The following is a 15,738-nucleotide window of genomic DNA, read 5'->3' as shown; positions in this document are numbered from 1 at the left end:
TTTCCTCTAACGCTGAAGAAAATGGAAATCCGGTCTGATTATAAAGTCTCTGCAGGGCCGTGTTCTGAAATAGCTGCAGGACGTTCTGCGTCCTCACCAGCCTACAGAACGTTTAACATCAAACAAACCTGAGCTGCTTCCAACACCGTGAATATGGAGGAGCCCAGCTGGTGGCTCCATCACTGAGGAAGAATCTGCTGCGCTCTCAAGCAGGCCGAGCTTTCATCCCTGACTTTCTGAAGCAGTTGTTCTGAATTAGAGCTGATGGAGCTGAAGATACTGAAGAGTCTTTCTTTTGCTAGAAAATAAACGATGATGGAAAATCCACCTGGATCAGCGCTACAGAGAAGCAGAACTCCCATCCTTTGCCCCAAGTATGGACCTTATTCCATTCCCAGTCTTCAGCAGCAGTGAGAGAACAGAGCAGTTCCATCAACCCCTGTGATAAATGCATCTCTCACTCTACACTTAAAAAAAAACAGCCTAATGCATATGTTATATGTCCAAATATTTCTGGACACCCCTTCTAATGAATGCATTCAGCTAGTTGAAGTTGCATCCATTGCTGACACAGATGTGCAAATACACACAGCTGGTCTAGTCCCTGTCCCTATCTAGTCCCTGAACCTATCGGCTCCATGCTGCCTAATGTCAGGCGTGGGCTAGAGGGGTATAAAGCCCCCCAGCATTGAGGAGCTGTGGAGCAGTGGAGGAACTGTGTTCTCTGGAATGATGGTGGTGGAGGAGCTCCATCCAGTACTTTTGGGGTGAGTTGAGTGGTGATTCAACATCCAACATCCTGACCTCGCTAATATGCTCGTCACTGAATGCAATCAAATCCTTACAGCAATACCAAGTCTAGTAGAAAGCCTTCCCTGGACAGTAGAACCATGAATTGTCATCTGTCCCGTATTTCAGTGGATCAGGTATCGGCTATTTTAAGCCTGATCTGGTTCTGATCCTTTGTTTTTACCGCTGTGGTCAAGCAGAGCGCCCCCTGGCATCCTCTAGACTCCATTAACATTAACAGACATTATTCCAGCCTGCAGCGGCGAGGAACGTTCTCCGAAGATAACAGCAGTTTAGGGTTTGCAGTGTGGAACTACTTTACAGCAGAACATCAGAACTTGCCTAAAATATGTGGTTCTAGAGCCCCCCGCCTGTTAGAATCTAAACTTTGGTGGAAAAGCTCCGTTCTACCAGCGGGAGGCATCAGGCATCAGACCTCAGTGTTTTAAAGGAACTGGGAGGTGAATGGTCAGGGAGGTGAATGGTCAGGGAGGTGAGGATGGGACGGGATGGTAAGAAATCCAGCAAAGGTTTTTCATTTTTAGCCCGGCAGTGATCTGACCGCTCTTTCGGCCCTTCAGTCCACATCTCCTCCACAGCCCCGACGACATCTTACCCAGTCAGAGTGATGCTGTCTGCATTATTGATCTCTGTGTGTATGAAACTGGGTTATTGATTTCATCACTACAGTGCCCCCACCCCCCACCCCTGTTTCTATTCCTCCTGTTATTAAAGGGAATACAATCTGTAATTCAATCTCATTCTCTCTCTCATTCTCTCTCTCATTCTCTCTCTCATTCTCTCTCTCTCTCTCATTCTCTCTCTCTCATTCTCTCTCTCTCATTCTCTCTCTCTCATTCTCTTTCTTTCTCTCTCTCTCTCTCTCTCTCTCTCTCTCTCTCTCTCTCTCTCTCTCTCTCTCATTCTCTCTCTCTCTCTCTCTCTCTCTCTCTCTCTCTCTCTCTGCGGTTACAGCGCTGGGTTATCGATAACAGAGTTGTGGGTTCGATTCCCGGGCTCGGCAAGCTGCCCTTGTTAGCCCCTTGAGCAAGGCCCTTTACCCTCTCTGCTCTTTGGGCGCTGGAGTTGGCTGCCCACCACTCTGGGGGTGTGTGGGTGTACTCACTGGCCCTAGTGCACTAGTGTGTGTGAGTGTGTGTTCACTACCACAGATGTCTCTCTGTCTCTGTCCTTCCCTCTCTCTCTCTCTCTCTCTCTCTCTCTCTCTCTCTCTCTTTTAAATAATGCACGATACAGGGCAGCCAATCAGAACAGCTGAACATCTTGGGAAGTAAGTCAGGGTACAGGATAAAGGATACGATAGAACACCCCCTACCCCCCTGCCCAAATGACAGGTGTACACTTCAGTCCGTGTTCTAGATAACAGTAAGTACTACAGTGTCAGAAACCAGATAATCGAGTCCATTAGAGATTACTGAGAGTGTGTGAGGGTTTAGGCCTGCAGTTAGCAGCGTGCTAACGGGTGTACATAAGCCTAAACTGGATCAGTGCTAATAATAAACTAAAGGACATGGTCTGTCTGATGGACGGTGTTTGGGGGATGTGTGGAGAACCGTGTGAATGAGTCTCCATACTCACAGATATAGTAGTACTCGTGTCCGGGGCGGAACTCGAAGCCCAGTGAGAACGGAGTGAAGAGCTGGAACTTCTCAGAGAATCGGAGAGGCCCGTCCGGACTCTGCGGCCGGTTACACTCCCAGCGCTTGAAGCCCCTCATCCTGTGCTCGCAGGTCAGGTAGCCGTCGTGGTTGACCATGAAGAGGATGTAGCGCTCCATGCGGCTGTGGGGCTGCGGACTCTCGTAGTACGGGCAGTACACGTCCAGGTAGTCGTTGATGTTGACGGCCACTGTGTATTCCCCATGCCAAAACCTGAGAGAGAGAGAGAGAGAGAGAGAGAGAGAGAGAGAGAGATCAGTGGGGTGCAGGGGTTCGGGTGGAGATCAGTGGAGGGCAGTGGTGCAGGTGTAGATCAGTTAAAAGGGCCATACCACAGAACATCAGAGTTTAGTGTTGAAGGCCCTGTATTTTAGATTTTCCTTTAGTTCCAGTATTAACTGTGTATATATATATATATACACACACACACACACACACACACACACACACACACACACACGTCCCAGAAATATAGGGCTCTATAAAGGCTCTATAACCAGAGTAATTGTGAGTAAATTCAGTTTATATGAAATTGAGGCAGAAAATGTCATATTTAAATTTGTTTCCTGTAGAGCATTTATACACTTATAGTCACTATATATAGTGTATATACATACTGCAAAGTTCTCCTCATGGAGTCTAGTGTTATTTAGAGTTCTCCTCAGATCAACACCTGGTTTGGTGGTAAATCAGGGCTTAATGATGGTAAATCAGGTGAGCTGCTGCTGCTGCTGCTGCTGCTGCTGATGGAGGTGAACACATCCTCCACGCTGTGCTGGCTGGACTGGGGGGCGTCCAGGAGAAACCCTGGAGGAACCGAGCTCTGTTCTTCAGACTAGCTCACCGACAAGATCTCACTACTTTCTTTCTTCAGAATGAGAAGCTCTTGTTTCTCCTTTTTACTGGATTTATGTTCAGCTGCTTTATCTGTTCTGAGGAGATCTGGAGCTTCTACAGTAGAACCCTCTCACTGCTGAGAGACGGGGGGTAGAGTGATGGGGTGAGGAGACTAAAATCTCTGTACAGAACAGTGCAGCGTATATATATATATATATATATATATATATAGAGAGAGAGAGAGAGAGAGCGAGAGAGAGAGAGGGAGTAAGTAAAGGAGGTGATATCTGATGGAGAAAGGATGTCAGGCTTGACAGTTTAACGCTGACGCTGATCAGACAGATATATAATGGGCTCCTCGCACCGAGCGCTTTCATTCTATCTCCTATAAAACATCACACATCTGCGCTCATCTGCACGCTGGCTGCTTTCACCCACACAAAGGAGCGGCAGATGACTGGCACCACAACAGAACCATCTGAAGAGAATGGGGAGCGCTCCCTGTTCTCTATCTGGGTCATCATTATGCAGAGCAGAGAGCGGAGGTACAACAACCGACGGACACTCGAGCAGAGCTGCTGGAGATCACAGTCGCAGGAGGGGTCAAGACAATCCGAAGCTTCTGACTGGATGTTTGTGAACGTTTACAACTGCAGAGTGAGAAGATGAAATAAATAAAGCTGGAGGAAAAGAAAACAGGTCACAGGTGACGCTCTGGATCAGTCAGGGCTCAGAGTGGTGGATAAAAGAGTGGAATATTAAACCTATGAATCAGTGCCTCTTCACAGCAGCCTGGAGAACATCAGTCAGCGTCTGCTCTCCAGAATCATTCCTATTATTTAACAGATGAATATCAAAGCTGATACTAGATACTAAAATCCCCCACACGCAGTGCATGCCTCATTATAGACACTCCCTGGACACTTTATTAGAAACCCCTTCACTGTAGCTCTGCATTGCTGGTGTACATTTAGAGATTATAGCCTGTCTAGGGCCAGAATGATGACCAAGACAAGTGTAAGTACAAATACTTTTGATTCCAAGATCATTACAAGTAGAATTTCTATTAAATTAGAGATTAATTTAAATTCAAATACTTTGCCCAAAAACAAGTCAAAGTGCAAATATTTTTAAGTCCAAGACAAGTTTGAGTACAAATACTATTGATACCAATATAATTATGAGTATAATTAGTATTGGATCAGAAATCATTTTGAGTACAAATCCAAGTCCAACAGTTCAACACGGTCTGAGTCCAAAACAAGTACAAATGCTATTAAGACCAAGACATGTCCAAGTACAAATACTTTGAAGTGCCAGACAAGCCAGAGTACAAATACTTTAGAGACAAAGAAAAGTCTAAGTACAAATACTTTGAAGTGCCAGACAAGCCAGAGTACAAATACTTTAGAGACAAAGAAAAGTCTAAGTACAAATACTTTGAAGTGCCAGACAAGTCCGAGTACAAATACTTTTGAATCTCTGTTCAGTAGCTCTGTTGGGCGGCTCTGTCGGGCAGGAGAGGGTGTTTGTTGGCTAAGTGTGCGAATGACTTTGAGGAACTCGAGCACAGTAATGGCGGTCATTGATTCCTGCTGCTGATGATGTTGGAGAGTGTTTGCGGAGTCAATCCTCGTTTCCAGCTCGTTTAGAGGCTGTGGGTGAGGTAGATTTCAGCACAGCAGGTGATGAGCCGTTCCACATTAGTGCTCTTTCAACTCCATCTGCAAAACTGCAGAGCTTTAATCTGGAGGTCAATGCTGTAGTGGAAGCTGAGAGCACCCTGTACACCTGCAGAGGCTCTATACACACACACACACACACACACACCTGCAGAAATACAGACGCCTGTTAAGCCCCTAACAGGCCTCTGGAGCTCTACACTCACCTGTGAAACCAGGTTCACATGCATGTACCCCTGCAGAGCCCAATGCCTATGCCCTGTTCATGCTTGTTAATCCCTAAATACACACCTGTTGAGCCCTTGTGAAGATCTAGAGGTGCATGTGAAGCCATGTATACACCTAGTAATCTCCCACACACACACCTGTGAAGCTCCATACACACACATGTGAAACAGTATAAACACCTGTGAAGCGCTATACACACCTGTGAGGAACTGTAAACACACATGAAGATACAGACATCTGAAGCTATTAATACACACACCTTATACACACCTGTAAAGCACCATGCATACCTGTGAAGCACTATACACACCTAAGTAACTATGTACACACCTGTGAAGCTCTACACACACATATGTAACACTATACACACACCTTTTATGCAGTGTACACACCTGTGAAGCTCTACACACATGTAACACTATACACACCTGTAAAACACCATACACACCTGACAAAATATATTTACACACCTGTGAAGCACCATACACACCTGACAAACTGTATACACACCTGTGAAGCACCATACACACCTGACAACCTATGTATACACATCATGAAGCACTATACACACCTGATAAAATATATATACACACCTGACAAACTGTATACACACCTGTGAAACACCATACACACCTGACAAACTGTATACACACCTGTGAAACACCATACACACCTGACAAACTGTATACACACCTGTGAAGCACCATACACACCTGACAAAATACATATACACATCGTGAAGCGCTATACACACCTGTGAGGAACTGTAAACACACATGAAGATACAGACATCTGAAGCTATTAATACACACACACCTTATACACACCTGTAAAGCACCATGCATACCTGTGAAGCTCTACACACACCTGACAAACTGTATACACACCTGACAGCACTATACACACACACACACACACACACAGCAGAACAAAATACACACATGGGAAGAAACTGACGAACCCTATATGCGCCTGTAAAGCTCTATACACACTCCTGTTAGGTCTTGGTGTTCGTGTTCTTTCCAGTTTACCATGAATCTGGTTTCATCCACAGAACTGCAGAATGCTTCACCTTCATTCAGAGACGGAACGTTTGATCACTGAGCTGAAATCCACAAACTCCGTTCTGTCTAGAACCCATGCTTACATGCCTCAGACACCTACCTACCTACAGATGTGACAGGTAGGACAGGATCAGATGTTCCGAGGTGTTCGCTGGAGCTGGTGTGGGTGTAACAGGTCTGTAGTCACTGAGGCAGGTTATTTTTGTCTTCTGTTGGAACTGGGACAATAAGAGATGATTTGGAGCCGTGGGGGACGGAGCAGTGGGCCAGGCTTTGACTGCAAATGTCTGTGAAACACCATGTCAGCCCGATACACAACATCTTTGTGTTTTCATGCGGCAGGGGAGGCCCAGACAGGTCTGAGCAATTTTTCACAATCCTGTCTCAAGAGTACCCTTCAGCCCTCTGGGTGCTGCAGAAGAGAGGACGAGCCATTGTAGAGGTGAACGCTCTCGGAGTGTTTTCTGAACTACAGACAGAATATGCATGTTGTGTTATTTAGCTGATGTTCTTAATGTACTTTAGTGAAAGTATGGTACTGTATCCCAATCTAACTCAATTAAAGAGCTGAAACTGTACTATAGTGAAAGTATGGTACTGTATCCCAATCTAACTCAATTAAAGAGCTGAAACTGTACTATAGTGAAAGTATGGTACTGTACCCCAATCTAACTCAATTAAAGAGCTGAAACTGTACTATAGTGAAAGTATGGTACTGTACCCCAATCTAACTCAATTAAAGAGCTGAAACTGTACTATAGTGAAAGTATGGTACTGTACCCCAATCTAACTCAATTAAAGAGCTGAAACTGTACTATAGTGAAAGTATGGTACTGTACCCCAATCTAACTCAATTAAAGAGCTGAAACTGTACTATAGTGAAAGTATGGTACTGTATCCCAATCTAACTCAATTAAAGAGCTGAAACTGTACTATAGTGAAAGTATGGTACTGTATCCCAATCTAACTCAATTAAAGAGCTGAAACTGTACTATAGTGAAAGTATGGTACTGTATCTCAATCTAACTCAATTAAAGAGCTGAAACTGTACTATAGTGAAAGTATGGTACTGTATCCCAATCTAACTCAATTAAAGAGCTGAAACTGTACTATAGTGAAAGTATGGTACTGTATCCCAATTTAACTCAATTAAAGAGCTGAAACTGTACTATAGTGAAAGTATGGTACCGTATCTCAATCTAACTCAATTAAAGAGCTGAAACTGTACTATAGTGAAAGCATGGTACTGTATCTCAATCTAACTCAATTAAAGAGCTGAAACTGTACTATAGTGAAAGTATGGTACCGTATCTCAATCTAACTCAATTAAAGAGCTGAAACTGTACTATAGTGAAAGCATGGTACTGTATCCCAATCTAACTCAATTAAAGAGCTGAAACTGTACTATAGTGAAAGTAGGACATACTGTAGGACACACTTTGATGGGAGTGATTGGTCACTGTGGTGGACCGCTGTGTTGTAAGCATTCTGCTGATTGTTCTGGCTGGTACTAACCCCAGTGGAAGTGTGTTTAATAAGTGTGGTTGTTGGGTCGGAATCACGCTGTGATCCAGAGTGGCACGCGTCCTCATCCGGCTGGGCGCTAAGCCAACTGCACGCAGCTCATTAATTGGATTGTTGTGGTGTTAAAACGAAAACCAGCCATTGTAATAACAGGGGAATTGTGTGTGTGTGTGTGTGTTTGTGTGTGTACAGTATTGTTTTACAGAATCCTGTTTTTACATTTCTGATGTTTTTGCCCTTTTTCTGAAAGAGAAAAGTCAGAAGTACAAACTAATGGACAACACTAGATCATATTATATATATATACATATATATATATATATAATTTCCCCATGTGTCTTTTTACATATTGGAGAATATTTGGGCAATTAAGATATATTAAAATACTATGTAATATATTTATCAATATTGTATTGTGTTAATTTTGTTTCCAATATACAAATTACTGCTGCTTTTCATCTACTGCAGAACAGAAATATTTTGGAAAATCTTTTTTTATTTATGTGATGAAACATTTATACTTTATACTTTATTAACATTAAATAGTATATTATATATATTTAGAGTACATGTCTTATAATATACATTACATATGTCTTATTACATATGTATATATGCATTCAATTAAATGGGAATAATCTGTATATTGTAAAATATATTTAAAATACATTATTTATAAAAGCTCCTCATACACAAAATATTACTCCTTGAGTGTTTAAGGTGGTAATAATTTCAGGATCCTGCAGATGGCGCTGCATGGATATGGACATATGAATACCTGCGGGGTGTGTAATGGGACTCATAGATTGAGAGGAGGTGGTGCAGCGCAGTGCAGTGAGGGTCTCGTGTGAAGGAAGCAGCTGAATCTGCAGCTGTGTGGAAGCTTACGGTCATACGGGTCTACCAGCAGTGGCAGAAATCCCTACAGCCTACAGGAAACTCTCTCAGAATCGTGGCTGAAAGACGACACTGATCGACAGGGACCACCAGTGGGTTTCACAGCTTGTGAATGAAAATCAATTCAGTTTCAGGTAAGAACTGCTTCTGGACGTCAGCGCAGGTTCTTCACCACCAACCTCTGAAAGAACCCTCCTCAGGGAGCTGCAGACCATCTACATACAGAACAGAGCGGCACCCAGCAGGCCTCACTCACTTGTGCTCCAGGAGAACTTCCTGTAGGCTGGGAATTTTTGCCTGTATGACTGTACTGTATATGGCACTGTACAAGAACATAGACTGTAGCTGTTCTAGAAGGAATTTCAATTGGTATAGAACCTTTACATTAGAACATTCCACACACTCATTGTTTGGAATAGGATTCTTGTTATGAAGGGTCCTTTAGAGAACCATTTTTGGAAATATTCTAGATATACTGCAAAGGCTCTAGAGGGAACTTACTGGTATAGAACCTTTACATTGGAACTGAAGGTGCTTTAGAGAACTCAAGTCAGAAGATCTTCCTTAAACGTAAGAACATAACATTTTCCCCACAAATATTTAACCCTTGATATCAGAAAAGAACCACCACTGGTTCCCTAAAAGCGAAATATTGAACAAAGATGTGAGAGTGTGTGAGGGACCTTCTAATGCAAAGACCACTTAAAGAACCTTTAGAACCTTTTTTGGAATCATTTTTGGAAAGTTATTTAGAGGGAACTTTTAAATAGGTGTAGAACCTTTACATTAGAGGGTTTCTCGCATGTATTGTTTAGAATGGAATTCTTTAACTGAAGGTGCTTCAGAGAACCATTTCTGAAATATAAAGCTCATCCCTAGCCTGGTGCAGAACCTTGTTTTAAATCAGGCTCAGTTTCCATATTAGGAGGTCCTGAACGGGGGAGTGCTCTGAAACTGTGTTCATTCTTCTGAAGGTTCTGCTGACTTTTACACCGAATTCACTCAACCTCTGTTCCTCCTCGCTCTCTCTCCTCCTCCTCTGTCTCCATCTCTCTCGTCCTTCGTTTCTCATTCAGCAGCCTGCGCCCTCACGAAACACTCGACTCTCAGAGAAGATGGGATGCAAAGCTCCGAGGCTTTGAAGCTGATTTCTCCTGTGCTCTTCAAAGCTGGAGGAAATGTACAGCACGCTCTCAGATGATGATTCATGTGACAGACAGAAGGCCTGTCTCCGCCTGTGTAGTTATTCTGGTAGCGGGTTGGGTTGGGTTCCGTCGGGGGAACCTTGGCTGTTTGTAAAGTGGTTCTGTTGTGCTGTTCTGTTCAAAGTAGCGTAAAACTTTCTGCTGACTGGAAAAATCACATTCTCCCGTCCTCGAGAAGATCTTCCATCTGACTGGAGTAGAAACGGCTTAGAACGTACAAATAGAAATAAACTGGTTCTGCGGTTAAACTGGTCCATTTTCCCCCAAAATGTTCACCTTTGATTCCAGAAAAGTCCAGTACTGGTTCTCTAAGAGCCAAACATTAAACAAAGATGTTAAAGTGTGAGGAACCTTCTAATGCAATGACTCTAGACCAGTTAAATACGCCCTAGAACCTTTACAACACATATTAAAAAGGTTCCTTAAATAACTTCCCAAAAAAAGCAGTTTAATTAAAGAACCATGTTTTAAAAGAGTTTTTTTTTTTAAATAAACTTAAAGCGTAATGTAAATGTTCTAGATCATTGTGAGGGTTCCAATTTTCACAAAGTTTTACCTTGGTGTGATCAGAGAAGAACCACTTTTGGTTCCTTAAGAATCATGTTTGAAACTGAGGAGTGTGAGGGTGAAGATACTGTAATGTTTACTGCAAAGGATCTACACCAATTTAAGGGTTCCCCATAGAACCTTTATATTATTACATGGCTATATGGAGGTTCTTTAAACTAAAGAAAAAGATTATCTAAAGAACCCTTCAATGAAAGAGTCTTGAGAGACACAGAGTGAGTGTGAAGAACCTTCTAATGTAAAGGTTCTAAACGGATTAAAAGGCGAACACTAGAACTTTTACATTATACACAGATTATAAAGAATGGTTCTCTAAAGGACCCTTTAACTGTAGAGTCCTTTTTAAAACAGAGTGCAAAGAACCTTCTAATGTAAAGGTTCTACACCTCCACCTCCTGAAGCCTTTACATTATATGGAGGTTCTTTACAAACTTTACAAAAGCTGTTTACAAAAGGTAGTTTTCTAAAGGACCCTTTAATGGATGGCCTTTGAAGAACCATGTTTGAAAAATAGGAGTGTGTGTTCTACTGTAAAGGTAGATCCCCGGACCACAGTGGCAGTGCATTAGACCATGGAGCCTCTCTGAGCCCCCCCCACCACCATGTTTAACAGATATGGTGGTAGGCTCAGAATCTCAGGCAGAAGGTGTGGAAATTTCAGAACCCCCCAACTCTCCACAACCACCACCATGTTTAACAGATGCGGTGGCTTTAGATCTCAGGCAGGTGTGAAGTATCTCCCTGCAGTTTCCTACAGAACGCCTGGTGGTGGTTGTACCGTCAGAAGCTGTAATGACGGTAAACGGTGGACGCCCTAAAAACGCAAACAACAGAACCAACACAAACACAATTCAGGGTCGTTTTTCTGAGAGGCACTTGGAGGCACCTCAGACAGAACCTCTAATAAGCTTCTGCTGTCTGTGTGCCACCAGGCCTCCGAGAGGAACACAGAAAAGCACTCACACCTCGGAGCAGGAGTGTGAGAGAGCTGTCAGGGAGTACAGCCTTTATATGCACTCGTCTCAGCAGGAGAGTGTCCGAGTCGCTCACCCAGAAGAGCTGCCCTGTCCAGCACCTGCTGCCTCCCTGCTCTCTCTCTAACACACACACACACACACACACACACACACACACACACACACACACACACACACACACGCGCGCACTTCAGTGAGATAAAACTAACGCTGGGTGAATTTCTCTCCGAGCTGCTCCACCGCTGCCAGTCCAGCAGACACATCAGTGATTCACAGACACAGACACAGCTCCTTCACAGAATACAGCTAATTCAGTAACCAATTAACCAAATGACTGACATGTCCAAGCTCCGCCCACAAACATTATTTCTAAAAACTGAACAAGCACTACCAAATATTAACAAATGTCCCCCTCAACCTGTGCGGCACACAGTCTTCAGAGTGCTATAAGCATTAAAAAGGATTATAGAGCATTATAGAGCGCCCCCTACGCTTCCTGTAGTGTATTACAGTCTGTCAGAATGAGTGTGTGGATCATATGAGCATTATAGAGCATTATAGAGCGCCCCCTATGCTTCCTGTAGTGTATTACAGTCTGTCAGAGGGAGCGTGTGGATCATATGAACATTATAGAGCATTATAGAGCGCCCCCTACGCTTCCTGTAGTGTATTACAGTCTGTCAGAGGGAGCGTGTGGATCATATGAACATTATAGAGCATTATAGAGCGCCCCCTACGCTTCCTGTAGTGTATTACAGTCTGTCAGAATGAGCGTGTGGATCATATGAGCATTTTTAGATGTATAAAGTTTTTTGGGGGATTGATTCTAATGTTATATAGAGTTAATTACAGGTAGACGCTCTCACTGACCACTGACTTTAAATGATGTCGGTGACTGACTGAGAATTTCACAGTACTGTATATAGACTCTCTCTCTCTCTCTCTCTCTCTCTCTCTCTCTCTCTCACACACACACACACACACACATACACTCCTTCACACTGTAAAAGCAGTGTTTAATCATTTCCTGTGAGAGGAACATCTTTTCCCACAGCCCTGAACTGGCCCACCTGTTAGAGATTATAACTCTGTTACAGCTCTGTTCACTCTAATCCATCACCGTACAGACCGTTTACATTACACACACACACACACACACACACACACACACACACACACACACACACACTCTCATGCACCTTAATTCCGTTAACCATGCCACACAGACTCTGCCTGTTGAGTTGAGTCGTCTGTATAAACAATATCTGAAAGTGAAAGGTGTGTGAGGGCTGAGGGTCTCACACACACACACACACACACACACACACACACACACACACACACACACACATCACTACAGACGGTCCATGACTATATGCATATATGGGAATGTGTATTAATCTGTGTATGTGTGTGTGTGTCTAATCCCTGTAGAGAAGAAGTACTGCCAACAGAATCAACATGACCCTATTGGCTCCGTGCTGGCTAATACCAGGCGTGGGCTAGAGGGGTATAAAGCCCCCCAGCATTGAGGAGCTGTGGAGCAGTGGAAGAGCTGTGTTCTCTGGAACCCTTTTAATACCCTTAATTTCCGAAGAAACAATGAATGAACAGGTGTCCCAATACTTTTGTCCCCACACACACACACACAAACATAAATATATATGGGGCACAGTATTATTACACATGCCACCGGCCCTTACACAGAGCACAGCAGCTTTACAGGAGGAGGAGAAGCTTTCTGAACCTTCAGTAGAAGAGCTCAGAGTACAATTCTACTCCAGGTCATTTGGAGCGTTTCTATTGGTCCGCTCACCATAGAAATCTGATTCAGACCAAAGAACAGCTGCAGAGTCACATTCTGGAGAAATGTGCATAACCCAACTCCACTGTCTAACAGTGTGCCCCTGTGTGTGTGGGGTGTGTGTGTGTGTGTGTGTGGGGAAGTCGTTTGTCTTCATGTTCAGCCCGTCAGCAGTGTGTTTATGGTGGAAGGTGAAATATGGACTGGAAGAGGTTCTGCAGCTTCCAGAACCGGTCCATCAGGAACCCCTGATTAACTCAGCAGATCTTCCATCACTACCACCCCTACACCCCCGCCCCCGTCCCTCCGCCCTCCCACCACCGCCAACACACACACACACAGCAGACCAGAGTGAGAGAGAACACACACATATACTGTACACACACACTGAAAGATCAAAGAGAACATACCCTGATCTCTCACTCTCTCTCTCTCATCCTTTTTCTCAGGTCTCTCTCCCTTACCTGCTCTCTCCTTTCTTTCTCATTCACTCTCTAACTCTCTCTCTCTCTCTCTCTCTCGACCCTTTCTCCTTCATGGCTTTCTCGATCTTCTCTATATACACAGTATCTCTCGCTCTCTCACCAGCTCTCGCTCGCTCACACACTCTCTAACCCACTCTCTCACTCCATTTTCCTCTCTCTTCTGTTTCCCTCGCTCTCTCTCGGGTGGTGTGAGGTGCAGAATTGTAAACACACACACACACACACACACACACACACACACACACACACACACACACACACACACACACACGTTTCCTCTCCTCCTGCTGTGGTCTCTGCTCTCCTCCTCTCTCCGTTCCTAAACCTCTGATCTCCACTCTGACATCAGACCTCAGACCTTCACACACAGTGAAGAACCTCCCAGCATTGAGGAGCCGTGGAGCTGTGGAAGAGCGGTGTTCAAATCCTCACAGCAATGCTCCTCCTCCAGAATCTTCTCTGGACAGTAGAGACAGTTACTCCAACAGAAGCAGGACAGACAGTTCAATCCTGTGGATTTCAGGTGGGACGGGGTTTACTGCAGGGATCCATCGTCACAGACAAAGGTCATGATCTGACTGATGTCCTGAGGGGTGGGGTGACCTGCTCGCATCTCAGAAACTGATCACTGCTGGGATGTTCCAGAGCTGCTGTGGTAAAGGTGGAGCGAGAACGGACGTTCCACTGTGGAGCTCCCTAATCTAATCACCTTCCATCACCTACTACAGTCCCACCACCACGCCTCACCTCGCCTCCCGAGCCAAGGCTGGTTATATACTGCGTATACAGACACACCTTTTACACACAGTCACTAAAGTAAATACATAAATAACAAATATATACACATATATTATAGAAAATGTCTTTTGTGCCATTTTTAATGTTTGACTATTTTATCCAATCTATTAAATTCAGTAAATAAATAAAATTGTGTTGAAATGTGCAGAAAAATGTCTTACGCCGTATACATACACACAAGATACACAATGGGGGTGAATGTATTAATAAATGCAAGTTAAAACTGCTCATCCACACACACACACACACACACACACACACACACAGAGAAATGCAGATGAGCCGTTATAAATACATTTAGAGCAGCTTCTAAATCTAACCTCCCGTCCTGCTGAAGCCTTTCCTCACCAACTCAAAAGGGGCTTCCCGCTTCAGCTTAACACACACACACACACACACACACACACACACACACACACACACACACACACACACACACAAAAGACACAAAACACACACAAACAAAAGCTACACGCTGCTCCATTTTATTCCCCGCAGCAGCAGCAGTGTGAATCTGTAGCTTTAGCCATTAGCTTCACCGCAGTGAGCAGGGGGTTACTGCAGCTACTCAGCAAATGCATTCCTTCTCTTTCTGCCCCTCTTTTATCTACAGATCCCTCGGGGCAGCCGAGCACATGGACTCTCTCACATACACACACACACACACACACTCCCAAACAGTCGCGCTATCTTGCAGTAACGGCAGCGCGAGCGTAATTCACCCTGCAGCAGCACGTACGGCCCGCAGGCCGGGGTGGGCCGGGGTGGGCTCGGGTGGGCACGTCTGGAGCTCTTCCACCTCATCCTCATTGTGGGCTCGCCACAAGCAGGCCAAAAGCAGGCCCTCTGCCACCAGCCGGCCTTTTGCCACCCTGCCAGCCCCTCTCACACTGGGGGCTTTTTTAAAGAGGATGTGGAGAAGCGCGGGACCGCCACAATGCTCTGAATGCAAAGAGCTCCCAGGCAAAGCTCTTCCAGAGCAGATAAAAGAAAGCAGAAAAGCCACTTATCACACAGGGCTATCTGCTGCCCACATCTGATGCGGGGGGCTTGGGAACCGGACCTTGTTATGTCAAGGGGAGTGAGGATGTGCTGAAACTGCCAAAAACTGAGCGAGAGAGGGAGCGAGAGAGGGAGCGAGAGAGGGAGCGAGAGAGGGAGAGATGACACTGTGAATGAGCTTTCTGAATGACAGCCACACC

The 15,738-nt window shown here is 44.5% G+C and overlaps 1 protein-coding gene across 1 annotated transcript in view; it reads right to left on the bottom strand.

Annotated features, from left to right (window-relative positions):
- The window catches only part of efna2a (ephrin-A2a), a 96,967-nt gene that overhangs the window by 15,085 nt on the left and 66,144 nt on the right, over nt 1-15,738 (bottom strand). The window contains exon 2 of the mRNA XM_072691272.1: nt 2,389-2,681. Within this exon, the coding sequence (XP_072547373.1) occupies nt 2,389-2,681 (293 nt within the window). The remainder of the gene's footprint in view (nt 1-2,388; nt 2,682-15,738) is intronic.

This window comes from Salminus brasiliensis, chromosome 11 (genome assembly GCF_030463535.1).
Source record: "Salminus brasiliensis chromosome 11, fSalBra1.hap2, whole genome shotgun sequence".
Classification (NCBI taxonomy): domain Eukaryota; kingdom Metazoa; phylum Chordata; class Actinopteri; order Characiformes; family Bryconidae; genus Salminus; species Salminus brasiliensis.
The sequence above is the reverse complement of the archived record's forward strand: the minus strand, read 5'-3'. Positions and strand labels throughout refer to the sequence as shown.